This window comes from Anguilla anguilla, chromosome 10 (assembly GCF_013347855.1).
Source record: "Anguilla anguilla isolate fAngAng1 chromosome 10, fAngAng1.pri, whole genome shotgun sequence".
In the NCBI taxonomy this organism is placed as follows: Eukaryota; Metazoa; Chordata; class Actinopteri; order Anguilliformes; family Anguillidae; genus Anguilla; species Anguilla anguilla.
Genome location: NC_049210.1, coordinates 20,334,264 through 20,351,136, shown reverse-complemented (window position 1 = coordinate 20,351,136; position 16,873 = coordinate 20,334,264). Strand labels below are relative to the sequence as shown.

The 16,873-nt window shown below is 41.0% G+C and overlaps 1 protein-coding gene across 3 annotated transcripts; it reads right to left on the bottom strand.

Moving 5' to 3' along the window:
• Window positions 1-86: 86 nt before the first annotated feature.
• Window positions 87-16,873, bottom strand: LOC118206551 (erythrocyte band 7 integral membrane protein-like). 3 transcript variants are annotated; one of them, XM_035379357.1, is made up of 7 exons: window positions 16,537-16,873; window positions 12,310-12,419; window positions 10,395-10,467; window positions 7,056-7,138; window positions 6,459-6,662; window positions 4,412-4,546; window positions 87-2,930 (listed from the first exon to the last, which is right to left on the bottom strand). In XM_035379357.1, exons 1-7 carry the CDS (start codon window positions 16,556-16,558, stop codon window positions 2,742-2,744), a joined length of 816 nt encoding a protein of 271 aa, XP_035235248.1. In that variant the 5' UTR covers window positions 16,559-16,873; the 3' UTR covers window positions 87-2,741. The 3 variants fall into 3 exon arrangements, 2 of the variants coding, with proteins under 2 accessions (XP_035235248.1, XP_035235246.1); XM_035379355.1 differs by lacking the exon at window positions 16,537-16,873 and adding an exon at window positions 15,847-16,349; XR_004761207.1 differs by lacking the exon at window positions 16,537-16,873 and adding an exon at window positions 15,847-16,355 and having other exon boundaries at window positions 2,794-2,930; window positions 6,463-6,662.

The following is a 16,873-nucleotide window of genomic DNA, read 5'->3' as shown; positions in this document are numbered from 1 at the left end:
TATTTCTTTAAATCCAGTGCAAATTTCTGAAAACCTGAGGTTAATATCACAGACATTACAAACAGTCTTAAAAAACCAGGTGACAATTCTGAAAGGAAAGTGATTTTACATTTATTAGTGGGGCAACAGGTGCCCTTACAAAGTAGTAATACGAAGTAGGAGGAATGGACATTACCATCCCAAATAATTTTGAAGAAAAACAATAGTTCCAACCACTTTTTAGAAAAAATGGCTTTTGCGTGGATAGCTGCAGACAAATCCTGAATTGACAGATCTAGCCCATTCATCCTCAAGCTATCTACTGTCCTTCATTCCAGCTAAGCAGCTAGACTTGTGGTTTCTCTCACTTTGGCATTTACTTTTCTCTGCTCCAGAGACAGTGAGAGAGCCAGGACCCAACAGGTTGGTTGGAAGGGGGAAGTGCACATCAACTTGCTATATAAACATACTTCACAACAATAGCAGTCAAATGATTAAATGCTGAACTGTGTGCTGTGCTAGTTATTGTACTCATCTCATCTGGTATTTCATGTCAATGTTTAGACTCCATATTTGAATACGTGTCAGGCTACGTTTTAATTAAAACATTTATTTGCTCATTCGGTGGGTTTTTGGTTTACAAATCTGGGAACCATAGCCCAGCAACACCTGAATTCAGATTATTCAAAAAAAATAGAAGGCACATTCAAAATAACAGAAATCCTACAGCAATCGTAGAAAGGAATCTAGGGTGCACATATTAAAATGTATGATTATGTACGTGCATACATACAGACATACACACACACACATATATAGACAAAAAGGAAACCACATTAATAAGTGCATCAATAAACGTCAAATAAGAGTTATATGGCTATGCGTTGCTGCTAAAACACGACAATAAATATGAAATATGAATCCGCAAATGTAACAATCATCAAGAAATGCAAAAAGGTTTGAGAGCATTCCTATATTTGTAACCTAGAATACTGGCTCTCTCCCTCAGAGAAAACTCAGTCCTGCGGACCCTTGTGTAAATGTTTTTTTTTTTTTGTTACAGCCAATCTGAAGCTCAGTTAAGGCTACTGAACATGTGTTCAAATTCTTTCATAATTTTTTCCTTGAATTCTTTAACGCAATGCAGGTTTAACTCGTTATTTCAGTTGTCTTTGAACTCTTCGTTATCTACCGGTTAGTTTTAATGGCCAGGTGTCCAGTTTCACCAATTAGGAGCTTATTGAGTCACATCAGTCTTTAATTTGATCAGTTCAAAATGTTTTATCTTTCTATTATTAATTATTTGCTAATTGCAAAATGCGAATATTGACCTGTTAGTCCTCATCCAGCTATTTCTGACAATGTAGCTTAAGAAGGTAAATAATCCTTCAAAAATGAATCTAATTAAAAAATCCCAGCATATACAGGGGTCCCCAGGACCAAGTTTGAGAACTACTCACATAGAAAACACTTATTCTGAATTTCAGTCTTATCCTCAAGGTTTCAGTTTAAAAGCTCGAATTACAGTAATCAACGGTAAGCGATCGAAAGACCAAGAGCAAAAATACAATTAAGAACAAACAGAAAAGCTTTCTGGTGAAAACCACGGGTGCCCATCCTCATCCACCAAGGACTGACATGGGCAGAGCTTTTTGTTCTATCCCAGAACTGAACCACACAACTCAACAGCGATGGTCTGATTGAAGACCATCACTATTTCAGGTATTGGGTGTCGCAGTGCTAAGCTAAAGTGAAAGACTGAATCTAAACCTGCCCTTCTTTTTGCATTGGGAGAATGAGGATTCGCAAAATGAAAAATGTGCATCATTAATATGCTCATTGATTTCAATCAATCATTGAGCTTAGCTGTGGAGAACAATGTGTTTTTATTGGTTCGTACGAATGAAGGATTGACCATTCATGCAAGTTCTATAGGTTAGCCTTGCTCCCCAATCTACCTCCTTGGATAAGACTGGACACCTTTGTGGTAGCTGAATGTTTTACGTATGAAAATTTGTTGATCATTTAGGAAGTGGCTTCAGCAAGTCTTAGCAAGGGGCGTTTAGTGTTAGAGAACAGAAATACAGGTCAAAAGAAGTAGCCTTTGAAAAACTCCCAATGGCACTATTACTAACACCTTAAGTAGTAGTAGTGCAGGAGTAGCAAGGACCGGAGAGTAAAGTAAATATATCTTCAGATACCTTCTGAAACACAGTTAGACTTTGGCATTTTATCTCCCAAAATAAAAACAAGACATTCCTTTCAATCTTACTAAAATGTACATGATACATATATTCAATCGAGTTTAAGGGCATTTCATCCTGAGGTTATGAGCAATATGAAATATGAATGTTGTACATGTGTACTGGTGTATAAAACATTGGAGTTTAAAACATTTTTACAAATGGTGAGTACTTAATTATTTTCAGTTTCATCATTGACCTTTTTCAATCGCTAAATGCAAGAGACTGTGAAACTGCATGCTGATACCCACTGCCTAACTGTCTCTCTGAAGATCACAGACTAGCGAGAACTCACAGCGTTCAACAAAAGCCCTGTTAACGTAGCGCTGACTTAACACCATTTCCGAAACCACTGTAAAGATTAGCTGGGCAGCAAAAGACTTGAACAGTCATAAATACAATTTCCTTTCATGAAAAGAGAAAGCGCAAACTGACAAGACTCAGCCAAGCCCACCTCTTTTTGGAAACACAATGCTAATGCTAGGTGGGGTAAGTGGGTGGAGCCTCCTGGGTGGGGTCTTAGCGCTTAAGGAAGCCCTGCATCATGTCGATGGGCAGAGGGAAGACGATGGTGGAGTTCTTCTCCGCTGCGATGGTGTTGAGGGTCTGCAGGTAGCGCAGCTGCAGGGCGGAGGGCGCCTCCGCGATCACCATGGCGGCCTCCTTCAGTGCCCGCGAGGCGTTCATCTCCCCCTCTGCTGCAATCACCTGCAGGGGGCGCCGCCAGGGGTGGGTACAGTGAGCCATCAGAGAAACCACAGAATATAGCAGTACAGTAAAGGAGAGAGAGGAAGAGCACAAAGAGGATGAGAGAAAACAAGAAGGGGAGGGGGGAGAAAGAAAGAGAGAGAGTGAGTAATCAGTGGCACTGGATTAGCTCTGGGGCAGAAATAGATTTGAAGCAGAACCAACAAGGACCTCACTGGTCTGGAGTCTGAATTTCTTATTTTTACAGTGAAAGGCCAGCCTTAATACTGCCATAAATGTGCCCTATCTGTGTTGTCTGTACCATCAGCCAAGTCTGTACAGTCTGTGCTGTTTGTACAAATCAGTATCATCTCTATCTGGTTATACATCTTGTTTCTTTCAGGCTTGCCAGCGTCATTCATGATGGATGGAGATTTAAAGTGGTTGGTGGTCTGTTGCTGCATCCTGGTATTGAAGAAAACAATTTCCTGCTGCTTGCTGAACCGTTGCCAGGCAACGCAGATGATCTGGTTAATTTCACTCTTGGGAGTGAGCGCTGCTTGTTTACTGTGGTCTTTCTGCTTAACCCTTAAATCGGAACCAGCTAGAGGACTGAGAACTACAGAGTATTAGCGTGGCTAAACCTATTAGCGTAAGAGGTGTGGTAACCTTGACGAGCCCATGACAGCTTCCTGAGTCTCAGAGCGCTGACCAAGAAATCCCCACTGTTGTTACATGAGGTTATTTCTGGACCTCCACGGCCAGAACCACAACCTCCTGCTGTCTGTCCATTTTTATGTTTCATGTAGTGCATGGCTTTAGACGATCCATGTTTTCTTCTTTTTTTTTGCTTTTTTAAACAACAATTGTCCTCTACTCAAGGGTACCATGTGAATGCCTTGCCTGGGAATTTAAATTTCCCCCACTACCACCAAGACATTCAGTCTTTCTGCACCCAGTCCCAAAGAAATGAACCTGCTCTGCTCCCACCTACTGCATGCCCATCCTTGACAAATGTTTGTGCTACAGGCTCCCCGGGCCTTTATCTAAACATCTCCCACCTGCTCTACACCAAAGCCACAGCAGATCAGTAGAGGAGTCAGAGAAGAAGACCAGGGACGTTAGGCAGAGCAGTCTACCCTGCATCCTCTCCACCCGGTCCTGACGTGCAACGTGTCCTTTTAGTGGTTGTTCCAGTGTTCTCGTACCTGCTGCAATTCACACTTTTAATAACCCAAGGGAAAGCCTACTGACTGTACTGCTGATTGATCAACCTACAGCTGATTGTTTTAATGATGGGTTGTGTTGGACTTGTGTATTTAGTTATTCCACCTAGCATTGACTTTGATGTCCATTGTTTGTGTTGCTGTAAGACAACCCAATTTCCCCCGGGAGATCAATGAAGTATCTATACATTCATCTGTCTGTCTGTCTCTGTCTGCCTGTCTGTCTGTCTGTGTGGCGTGGGGGTGTCAGATTGCGGCCCGCCCGCGGGTCAGCACCTTGGCCCGGGCTTCGCGAGCAGCCTCCGCCTCAGCCGCCATGGCCCTCTGGAGCTGCAACGGAAGCTTCACATCCTTGAGCTCCACCCGCTCCACCTTGATTCCCCAGTCGTCGGTGGCGTCATCCAGCGTAGACTGTGGAAAAACACAGGGGCGATCATTACGTCTCCTCCTCAAAAGGGCAAATACTGAGCAAACAGCAACTTTCAGAAACTGAAAGCTTCTAAAGCCTAGATACCCCCTGCCTTTACTGTTGTCAGGTCATGAGAACCCCAAGCTGATCCGCTAGCATATAAACTCCTCTGTCTAAAGGAGATTTTGGCTTAGTGAACAGAAAATGTTTGAGAGGCACAAAATGATGGGGGAGGAGTGTTTACACAGCTCCTCCACATGTATTTAATCACCACCAAATTTTCCATTTCACGTGAGTAGGGCCGCACACTGTTCTTCACACAAAATCAATCTGGCCTCCAAAAATACCCAGTTTTACTGACTTAATTCCCTCCCAATATGGGGTGAACCCTCTGGTGCAAAATGGTTCCTGTGCATCACCCGATGGGTTCTACACATTATTGGTGGCTGCGGTGAGTTTTCGCTTCACTGTAAGGCACTTTGCGAACGTGAAAGGCTCTATATAAATCTATGATGATGATGATTATTATTATTATTATTATGGCTGGGCATTTGTCATGGAACTTACGTATTTCACAGATTTTGTGATCTTTGACATTTATTTTGGCTGTGTGACATCTCCCCATTTTTAGTGCTCTCCATGATTTTCTGGCAGTTTTGGACAGTAACTGTCAACCTTAACTCAGCCTACGTAGTATAGGCCTAAACAATTTAACCATGCTGCCAAATGCAGGGAGAAACAAAGTGAGACAATGTATACTGATTCTGGAATGCACTGGGATCAAGATTCCCGACCTTGTCAGTTGCTGCAATGACATGTTTGACAGTCCCTGTCAATAGTGTTGATGCTGATAGCTCCTTCCCTGTAATGTTAATGCTGTCAGTGACAACAGGCACTCTGCCAAAGAGTGAATCCTCACAACATTAAATAAACTTAAAATAAAAAAGGGTAACCCTATTATTTTAATTAATATTATATTATTTTAGTAATGTAATTTTAGCACACTCTCTTTCTAACAATGTTCAGTTGAATTAAAAGGCAAGATAACATGCTCTTTCTTTCTGTGAGACCAAAATGATTCAGTGCACCAGCCTATTAAAGCATTTTACATGGATTTGTTCCTAGTGAGAACTGCCTGCTTATTTTTCACACGTTACTTGTTACTGTTGCTACAATTGTGCCTGTTATTTCAGTTGTTCAGTTCAGTTTCAGTCCCAATACTGTGCATGAGATCTATTAACAAATTCAATAAATTATTACATTGAAATATACATTTTCAAAACACGCCCTGATTTCTGCTGTTTCTTCCAGTATTCAGTATTTTCCAACAACTTTGCTGTTACCGCTCTGTGACACTAACCAAAATTTTCTGATTTTTCTCTGATTATTATTATTATTATAAATAGTAATAATAACAATAATAATAATAGTAATAATAATAATAATAATAATAACAACATTTAGTACTTATACTGAATGAGTATTGATCAGTGCAAACTAGTGAGTCATATAAAATAAATAACTGTTTCTAATAAAAGTCTTAGGCGTATGTTACACCAGTGATTCTCAAACTCGGTTCTGGGGGCCCAATAAGCCCCCAGCTCAATAAGAACATGAGAATTTTATTATTCATGACATTCACAGCTATTTCTGGAATGTGGCTCAAGAGGGTAAATAATCCCTCTAAACATGAAAAGTACCCCAATTAACAAAAATGAAGAATTTTGGGATTGCAAATGTGGTTTAAACAAAAAGCAGCACCCACAGGAGTGCCCCAGTACCGAGTTTGGGAACTACTCTGTTACATAAGCATCAGAAACGTCAGGCACATCTCCGCCTAAGCACTCAGACGTCGTGCCTGAGCCACACCGCAAATATAACAGGGGTTCAGAACATATTCATCGGGCCCAGTACATGCATGCTGTGAGCGATCTCCTCGCGGTCAGACAGGATCTCCGACAGGTTCTTGGTGCCCAGCACGTTTCGCAGGGTGGTCTGAGCCAGGAGGCGGGTGGCTGCGTCGGCGTTGGTGATGTTGGCTACTGCCAGGGTGGCATTCTGCACATGGTAGTACACCACCCCGTCCACACTCACTGTCACAGAGTCTTTGGTCAAAACCTGAGGAGGGAGCAGCCACAAAAAAAAAAGGTTATAGAAGCACGGACAATTACTAGTTTACTATTATAGGAATCATCTTCTCATATTATTATTATTATTTTTACAGTAATTGTTATTTTGGTAACTTTTTTAGGGGCACCATACAGAGCTCAAATGGAGTTCATATCTGCATAAACAGCTTGTTTTGTTACTGAAGAAATTATTGATTGGCAGATCCCTGGGAAAGACTGATTTACAGAGTCTAATTCAGGGATATGTTTCAAAGGTGAGAGTCCAGCCGACTACTGACCAGTGGATCACAGCTGCAGGCTTGCAAGCGGTGTTATGCTTCTGAACTGTGTTATGTTCCAACCACCTAATCCCCAGCACAGCCCTGACCCCACCCCATCTCACCTCCTGGGGAGGGATGTCAAAGGTGATGGTGCGCATATCCACATTGATGAAGCTGTCAGTACAGGGCAAAATGAAGAACAGACCTGCAGCACAGGAAAGCGCGCACATACACACACACACACCGTTAGTCAGACCAAGACGCACTTCCACAGTAATAACTGCTATGCAGGCAAAACACATGCACGCACACACACACTTGCATTGTGAAACGCTATTGTAATTTTGTTGGTTCACACTTATTTTAATAAAAGGACCATTGCAAAGCAGAGTGGAGTAGTTCTCAGGGTGACCAAAGCTCCACAAATAAAGACACAACAAAATTATTATCATTACCAATCAGCATTGTGAAAATAATTAAAGTAAAAAAAGACAAAAAAAAAAAACAAGTTATCCCTTGAAACAACAGGGCCACAATAAAGCTTACTGATATTAGAAATCTGGAAAGGCTCCTTTGTCTAATTGGCTGTGACTGGTCCATGGCCAACTCCAGTGTGTCCTAGTACCAGTACCAGTATGCAATATCCAAACTTACACCTCATACAATTTTGATAGGTAGCCCAAAGGAACTAGCAAAGCATGAACAAGCTCTTTCTGTGCAGTCCTGATCTCTTGGGTCCTGCGTTTATAAATAGAGAAAATGCTGACCTTGTATAATCTCCACTGGGGTCAGGAGAGCACTCTTCCTGTTCCCATGACTGTGTTCCAAATTAACCCTTAAATTAACCCTTAATCCCTCATACCATCGTAGAAAGATTAATTTCTACCATGAGCTAAGAAATAATGAAGTTATCATTTAGGGCAGAGGGGTGGTAAAAAGCAGAACTTTAGAATGGCCCTTCACTATTGCCATTAGTTGGGCATTGCACACCTACATTTTTCCAATGAACGGTGTAATTACAGCATACATCTCACAAGATGTCTAGGAAGAGCAGCTTCTAAAATGGTAATCTAGGAACATATGAGTTATAAGAGAAATGCACTCTATCCATTATCAGAACATTGTGATAACCTAATAAAGATGCACTGTGTACTCTAGTGGCTTCCATGTCAAACAACAGCCACTGCTCCACTGTGAGAGCAAGTTTCCCAATCCACATTCTAATGAACAAAAGCAAACTTTATTTTTCATTTCTATTTACAGTTTAAGCATTTGGCCTGCTTACTCTGAGGTCGAGTGTCATTGTGAGCTCACTCTGAAAATGCCTGGCCTACTCTTGCTCTAACAGGGAAAATATTTTACATAGTTCAGGATTTAAATAGATGAAGACTGCCAGTTGGCACAGGGGTTGCGGGTGTGGGTGTTTGGGGGAGAGGAAAGTCCACTGCTGTATTATTAGAGTCAAATTTGTGTAAACCCAAAGGGAGAGGAGGGCTGAGCACGGGTTCTGCACTGGGGTTGAGACTTTATCCTTTTTTATTTTGTTTCGCTTTTTAACCATAACAAGATCACAACTAAAAAAGAAACTTAAGAGTTACTTAAGAGTTAAAATCAACATTTTCCATTCATTCTGCTACTAATATGCAAGCACTGTTTGTGAACTTTAGGACTGATTTTATTTGGATAGGCACTAGCCAGGCTGCAAATACCCACCCTCTTCATGGATTCATTTACAGGAATGGTGATACAGTTTATATATATTCAAAGGAATTGATAGATTTTGAGCATGAACTGCTCGTTTCAGGTCCCGCATCTCTATTGTAGTCAAGTCAGGACTTGGACTAGGCCACTCCTTAGTTTTAATTTTGTTTCTTTTCAGCCATTCACATGTGGACTTTCGTGTTTGGGTCTTTTTGCTCAACCCAATTTCGCTTCAGCTTCAGCTCACGGACAGATGACTGGACATTCTCTTTAAGAAGTTTTTAGTACAGAGCAGAATTCATGATTCCTTCAATAATGGCAAGTCGTCCAGGTCCCGAGGCAGCAAAGCATCCCCGCACCATCACACTACCACCACCATGTTTGATTGTTGGTATGATGTCCTTACTGTGAAATGCTGTATTTGCTTTGCACCAGACATAAAGGGACCCCTGTCATTCAAAAGGTTCCAGCAAGGTTTCACTCATCTGTCCATAGCACATTATCGCAAAAGGCTTGGGGATCATTCAGGTGCTTTTTTTGCAAATGTATTTTGCAAAAGCACTGATGCTTCTTTTGGTTAGCAGTGGTTTCTGTCTTGCACCATGAATCCCATTTTTGCCTAGTCACTTTCATGAACACGGACTGTAACTGAGGCTAGAGAGGCCTGCAGTTCTTCGGATATTCTTCTGAGCTCTTTTGTGACTTCCTTGGAGAGATTTTGGCAGGCTGATCACTCCTTGGGGCTAACAACATCATTGACACTTTTGGTAGCGACTTTTGTTGGGAGAATACAGCTGCAATTTGTAAATTGGACAGGTAAGCTGGAAGACACAGGCACACACAATTGTGCATTCCAAATTGGGATTAAAAAGAGGAAAATAATTGATTTTATTTAAAAAAGCAAGTGTAATTACCTTAAAGTGGAGATATTGGGGGAACCAATACAGGAGCACTATTTCACATCCTGCCACAATCAAGCAGTCGCTCTTGCACGAAAACCATTTGACCAAAAATTCATCTACCAAACATTTTAGAAAGTATTTGAGCGAGCGTTTTTTTTTTTTTTTTTTTTTTTTTTTTTTTTTTGCCATTTCTCTCCCATTTTTTCATTATATCAATTCCCCGTGTGTATCACGGTCCTGGTCGATGCGCTATCCTTCAGTTGTTTTGGGGAGGGTGTAGACTACCACACGCCTCCTCCGATACATGTGAGTCACCAGCCGTTTCTTTTCACCTGACAGCGAGGAGTTTCACTGGGAGAGCGTAACGCGTGCGGAGGTTCACGCTATCTCCCCTAGATCCCCTCCCTGCTGAACAGGGAGTCACTAATGCGATCAGGACTCATACCCTCACCCGCTTCCCACCCGCAAACACTGCCAACTGTCTTCGTAGGAATGTCTGACAAAGCCGGGAAGTACCGCTTCCGGGGATTGAACCCACGTCTCTGCGGTGGTAGGCGAGTGCTTTTACCTCTACACTACCCAGACGGCCCGAGCGAGCATTTTATAAATGGTACGTTTTTCACTTTGCATTTGACTTTCATAAACAGAAACACACTTTTAGCAGTCACAGTGAAAACCGCACTTGAACCACACAATATTTCCAGCTACTGCTACAGAATTTTGTGGTCGCTCTTTTCCGCTAGCTAAAAATCAGCGGTCATGACTATCTTCTTCTGTGGTGGCACACTCACTCAACCCCAGATCACAAACTGAGAACAGAGCAAAGGGCACAGAAAGCTAGGAGGTGGAGTTTGGCACCTGGTCCTTTGGCCCCCCCGCGCAGAATACGTCCCAGACGAAAGATGATGGCTCGCTCATACTCCTTCACGATCTGCACAGCAAAATACAGACCGGGACCAGAACCAGGTGAGAAGAAACAGGAACAAAACACACTGTTAGCATCAAAGTAACATCAAAGTAACAATACAAACTGTAGCAAAGTGAGAGAGTGAAAGTAAAAATTTACTCTTAACTTTCAAAAATAGAACCCAAACATTTTTTTTGACCGCAGCATTGTGCATGGGAGACACTGCAAATTAGGGGTACTTTTCTGATTAATTAAAGTAGAAAAAGAAACAATTTTCCTTTTAACTGATTTCTATAATATATGGAAAACTTAAGAGTTACTGAATTCTGCTGTTGGAACAGAAGTAAAAAGAAAAATTAAAGTAGCTGCAGGAAGGCACATGGACAAGGAGACTAACGTAAACATATATGCACATTCAAACACATGCATATACATTCACATTTAGTAAGCTCCATAATGTTTGGGGCAGTGACATATTTTTTCTTGATTTGGCTTTGTACTCAATTTGTAATCAAACAATTCACAAGGGGTTCACAATTCACAAAAGCACAGCTTTTTTATACATTTTGGTTTCACCAAGTAAAAATTGCTGCATATTTTATACACAGTCCCCCCATTTCAGGGCACAATAATGGTTGGGACATATCAATGTTATGTAAATGAATGTAGTCATGTTTAGCTCTTTGTCACATTTCTTTTGCATGCAATGATTGCTTGAAGTCTGTCACCCATAGATATCACCAGGTGTCTTCACTAGTGATGCTCTGCCAGGCATGTACTGCAGCCATTTTCAAGTCCTGCTTGTTTCAGATACTAGTTGCCTTAGGTCTTCTTTTCGAATGTTCAATTTGATTCAGATCAGATGACTGACATGGCCAGTCCAGAATTTTTCAGTTTTTGGCTTTGGAAAAACTGCTTTGTTGCTTTAGCAGTATGTTAGGGATCACTGTCTTGTTATACAATGAAGTGCCATCCAATGAGTTTGCAGGCATTTGCTTGAACATGAGAAGACTATCAGCAGTTACATGAGCAGTGAAGACAAGTGAGCCAGTATCTGTACAGCCATACATGCCCAAACCATAAAACCCCCACCATGATCACAGCCGAGAGGCGGGCGTCTTGAATCTTGGGGAATTCCTTTTGGCCTCCATACTTAGCTCTTGCCATCACTCTGATACAGATCTTGGTCTCATCTGTCCACATGACCTTTTTCCAGAACTCTGCAGGCTCTTTTGGGTACTTCTTAGCAAACTGTAACCTGGCCATCCTGTTTTTGCAGCTAACTAGTGGTTTGCATCTTGCAGTGAAGCCTCTGCAATTCTGTTTTTGTAGTCTTCTGCAGACAGTAGTCACTGACACATCCGCACTTGCCTCCTGAAGAGTGTTTCTGATCTGCAAGTGTTTGGGGGTATTTTCTTCATTATGGTGCAAATTATTAGGTCATCAACTGTAGGTCTTCTTGGCTCTGTAATTACTGAGCTCCCCAGCGCTCTCTTCGCTTGTAATGACACTCCAAACAGTTGATTTGATTAGTGAAGTATTTTGTCCCAAACATTATTTTAGTTTCACCATGTAGAAATTACGGCACTTTTTATACACATTCCCTTGAAATCAGGGACTGCACATAAAAAGTGCAGTCATTTCTACATGGTGTAACTAAAATGTATAAGAATACCCTTTAAGAAAAGCTGAGAATCTGCACTTTAACCATGTATGAGTTGTTTGATTAGCCTATACATTTTAAATTGTGGAGTACAGAGCCAAATCAAGAAAAAATGTCTTTGTCCCAAATGTTATGGAGCTCACTATATATACATACAGTATACACAGGCACTAAAAAAAAGAAAAAGAAAATGAAAAGGTTACCTTTATGCACATCCATATGGACACAGGGAGGGTGAGCAGAGTCAGCAGGATAGAGAATAAGACCAGAAGCCATCCACACAGCCCCATGTTACTGCCTACCGTCTCCAGTCCTGTGGTACAACATGCACAGATATAACGGACCCATCTCTCACACCTCCTAGCTGGGTATAACCTCAAACCCATACCTGCTAACATCCTAGAATTAACTAGACTTATGACAGGCTGTAACAGCATTGCTTCATCCTGGTATGACATTATTTTTTCCTACTTTATTATATTTTACTATCCTAGCTAGTAACATCATATAGCTGGCTAGCCAACCTTCATGGAGATGAAGGTTAATGTTACGTTTTAGACCACAGCTGCGCAACCCTTTTCCTGGAGATCTATCATCCTGTGAGTTTTCCCTCTAACCCTAACAAAGCACAACTCATTTAACTGCTATAGATCTCATTGAGCTGCTAAATAGTAGAACCAGAAGTGCCAAATTAGAGTTTAAATGAAAACCAACAGACTGGTAGATATCCAGGAACAGGGTAGCTCTGTTTTAGACTGAGCTAGCCAGGGAAAGTTACTGTGGAAAGCTTACATTCCATTCATAAGCAATTGGACTGGGTTAGTGCCCCTAGCTTGTAACAAGATTTAATGTATCTGGCTAAAGACTAAGATTTTCTCTATCCCAGTGTTATTAGGTGGCACAATCAGTTCAGCACTGCATTGAATCCTAACGGTTTGGTTAAAGCCCCGCCAGTAGGAGTGTTGTTTAGCTGGTAATGTGTTCTCTGACTCATCTCATAATAGCAGCGCCACTGTTTGATTAATGCTTGCATAATTACTGTGTAAACGCAGCCTTAATGGTCCCTAGTCCTGCCCTTTGGAACTACCAAGACAATTTACAAGCCAATGAAGCAAAACTTTGAATCAAAGTGATCAAACCAGACTGTAGCATGTCCCTTAACTTTTTAGTTACTAATGTATGCATGGTTTTAAGTTTGAGGGGAGGGGGGGGGGGGGGGGGTATCCCAGCATTCATTGGGCGAGAGGCAGTTTAAAAAAATAGGTTATCGACAGAACATTTTCCCACAGAATATTTAATAGCCAAAGAACCAAGCGCTTTCTTTCCCTATTTTTTAATACAATTTTGTTTTCGTTTCGATTTTATTCTAAACAATTTAGTTTGAAAGAATGTGTTTGATATGGCAATTTTATTTTACTAAATTTCCCTAAATGTGTTGTTTTAGCCCTAGATGCTGATTTCTTTACTGTGACTTGTTCTAACGGCTGCTTGAAAGAGAAAGTGCTGATATACGTTGGCTAAGTAGATATAGGCTATCGTTTTCTCATAAAATGTAGTCGATAAAATATAGCCTTGGCTAGCCTACTTTGAGACGTTTTTTTTTTTTTTTTTAAAGGCTTGTTATTTCATTGAAAATAAACAGCATACATGACAGTGATGTTCGATTATTATCCATTTATTATCCATATTTCCATACCGTGCCCACTTTCCTCACCAGAGACTCCTCATTCGCTACAGCAAGAGGAACGAACTATTGTTGTGTCGTTCGCGAACGATGCGGGAAAGTGTACTGTACTGTTACTGTACTGTTGTGTCGTTTGCGAACGATTCGGGCAAAAGTAGCTACTGTTGTGTCGTTCGCGAACGATTCGGGCAGGTGCATTGTCGTTCGCGAACGATTCGGGGCGGGCGTAGTACGTTCAGTGAACGAATCACTTAACTGCGAACGATAGTCAGTCAGTGAACGACCAGTTCACGTTCACGAACAAATCGCTTCACGAAGTGATTCAGTGCACTTCGTTCACCCAAAAGATTCGTTCGTTCGCGAACGACACAACACTACAAGCTATCGCATGGCGCACACACACCATTCACTCACGCACTCATACCTATGGGCAATTTAGGGTCACCAATCGGCCTACCTGCATGTCTTTTGACTGTGGGAGGAAACCGGAGTTCTTCACTATATGACTTACAATTTATTTTGATTCTACAGTGCATTTTATTACTTTTCAATAACGTTCACTATAACCTGTTAGCATGAGTAAGTCAAATTCACAAAGATGGCCTACATGGAATTTAAATTAAACGCATAATATGGACATTATTGAATGCGATTTGAACACTTAAAGTGTTAGTTCACGTTCTGTTTTGTATGCATTATATTTTGTGTAGGCTAGCATCGATCGGCCCATGTGTGTGCGCGTGGTGAAGGATATTTTACACAATTAAGTTTCTGGCCACATGTCGGCTTTACAATGGTCATTCCTTGCCAGGAGACCTGCAATTAAATTAATTAATTCGTATGTGCAGCATGCAAACAACGACGCTGTAGAGCTCCTTGTAGTAGTTAACCTAGCTAGCTACTTAAAGTGTATTTTGTTGCTTCACGCACGAATGCCCGTACGCCAGCCATTGTAAAGCAAGCTGGACATTAGACACGTAACGTTAAGTATCTAGAATAGAAAACATACACTAATACCGAAAAAAAATCTAAAACGAATTATTCCTTTTATTATCTCGGTATCGTTTTTAAAAACTGTGATCTCAGATGATAACGATTAGCTCAGCTAACGTTAATGGTTAGTCGCCATTGTTTTTGCAGTCTCTCCCCTGTCGGGTGTTGTGACGACGTAACTTAGGCTACATTATTATTTATATTGATGATCCTACACATATATAACTGGGAATTCCAAATGTGAGAAAAAAGAAGAAAAAACTACGAAAATTCTGGATATTCTCTTGCCTACCAGTACCACGTCTGAGAAACTCAAATCAATCTTCCCAGCTATATGTAGCGACAGCCTACGCAAAAAATTAATTGATCTGTCCAGCAGCCTCCGCCAAAACAACCAGCCAAATTATTAATTCGGGGGTACACCCATCTGTTTTAACTGCACACAGAGAGGGTTTCATGCGGCCAAAATAACATAACACGTAGACTAGTGCTAATTTACACGTGGACTAGCTGCGCTAAATGCAACGGGCAGCCTACGACTCGTTTCAATTTAAAGAACTGCACTACCTTACTGTTCAGAAACGGACTGCATTGAGTAGGCCAATTCATTGGACATTTAAAAGCATACACACACAAAACTGGTGTTTAATAAGGAGTTTACGTGTGATTTTGCTTAAAATATCTTATCGCTCATCTTCGTTGACGTTAGTTACAGCCACCTTTCAATGAAATCGTGGAAACATACATGTAGACTAGTAGTAGTAGGCTAAAAGAATAATGTAAGTTCGTGTAGCTGACAAAAACGTTAACTTGCTGCATAAGATATTTCCGGCCAACGTAGTTGCTAGTTTTCAGTTGAAACTAACGGAATTCAGCTGTACAAATAGACGCTGGTGCCTAGATGTTCAATGGGCTACTTTCATTGGGGCTACCTATACTAGCTGCAATTTTACCGCCAAGGGATTTCCACTAGCTCCGCTCGGTCTTTCGTCCAGGTGAAATCTTTTTCAAAACTATGCATATGCTACGGACAGAATGGTAAAGATAGCATTCCGAATCTTACCCGCCTGACGTTCTCTTCGTTTCGTTCTTGTCATTTCGCATTCTTTTTCACTGTCCATGGCTTCAGTTTGTAGCTAGTCTAACAAACAAGCTGTTATTCCGCTCAATGACCGCAACAGACTTATTAAGGTTGACTACAACACTGAGAATCTGTGGATAACCCCTCCTGCAATATGGGTCTTAAGAATGAATTGGAGGAAGTGCTCGTTAAAATAAATGATAGTCACTTGAAACCCTTAGTTTACCATTTTTAGTTTATGTAGCAATATTCACAATAAGTCCAATTCAACACGGTTTAAAGACGGTGGCTAACCTTGGTACCAGTATAACCTAATGTAAAGTTAGGCTATAGTTTATATATTTAAAAATAATTCTATAAATAATTTGAGTCATCTCCTCGCTGAGTAGCTACAGTTAAATAAACCAGGGTTTACGTTATACACTTGTAGCCTTTTGACAAAAGGCAAGAGTCCTAAGATAACGCTGCATTCTCACATTTCAGAAAGCAAAAGCCGTCTGCAGCTAGAGCACAAATCAAAGCATACCCTTCACTGTAGGTAATGAGATTGTGGCCTCCTTATCTACATATTCGGAGTCAATTTGGAGCAAAACGAAGACATTTCAAACCCATGGGAAAAGGTGGAAGTTTGCTTTGCGCTCATTGTACGCAGACATCAAAGTCGAGACTTACCTGCAATTACCAAGTGATTCATATAATTCCACGTGCTAACATATGGGCCTAGGCTACACAAATAAGTAGTAGCAATCAGATTTTTTAAAAATGTGATTTTCCCATACAAAATATCAAAACAACACTAAAAATCGCCACCCGTGGTAGAAAAAGCACTGTGGGTGGAGACTTTTTTAGTGGAAGGCTACTCTTCAGCAGGGGTCTGTAATCCAGCTCACAGAAAGCCATAGTTTTTTTATTTTCACCTTCCAATCAGAGAATCTGGGTTAGATTCATTTACTGTGTAATGAACTGCTATAGTTGAGAAATTCAATTCTGAGCAACAATTTGTCAGTAC

Excerpts from the sequence above, each read along its gene's own strand:
- LOC118206551 (XM_035379355.1), bottom strand. The coding sequence starts at position 15,904 with ATGGACAGTGAAAAAGAATGCGAAATGACAAGAACGAAACGAAGAGAA. Across the intron at positions 10,468-12,309 it reads CCATATGGATGTGCATAAAG|ATCGTGAAGGAGTATGAGCG; the intron begins GTAACCTTTTCA and ends TTTGCTGTGCAG. Across the intron at positions 6,663-7,055 it reads TTGACATCCCTCCCCAGGAG|GTTTTGACCAAAGACTCTGT; the intron begins GTGAGATGGGGT and ends CTCCCTCCTCAG.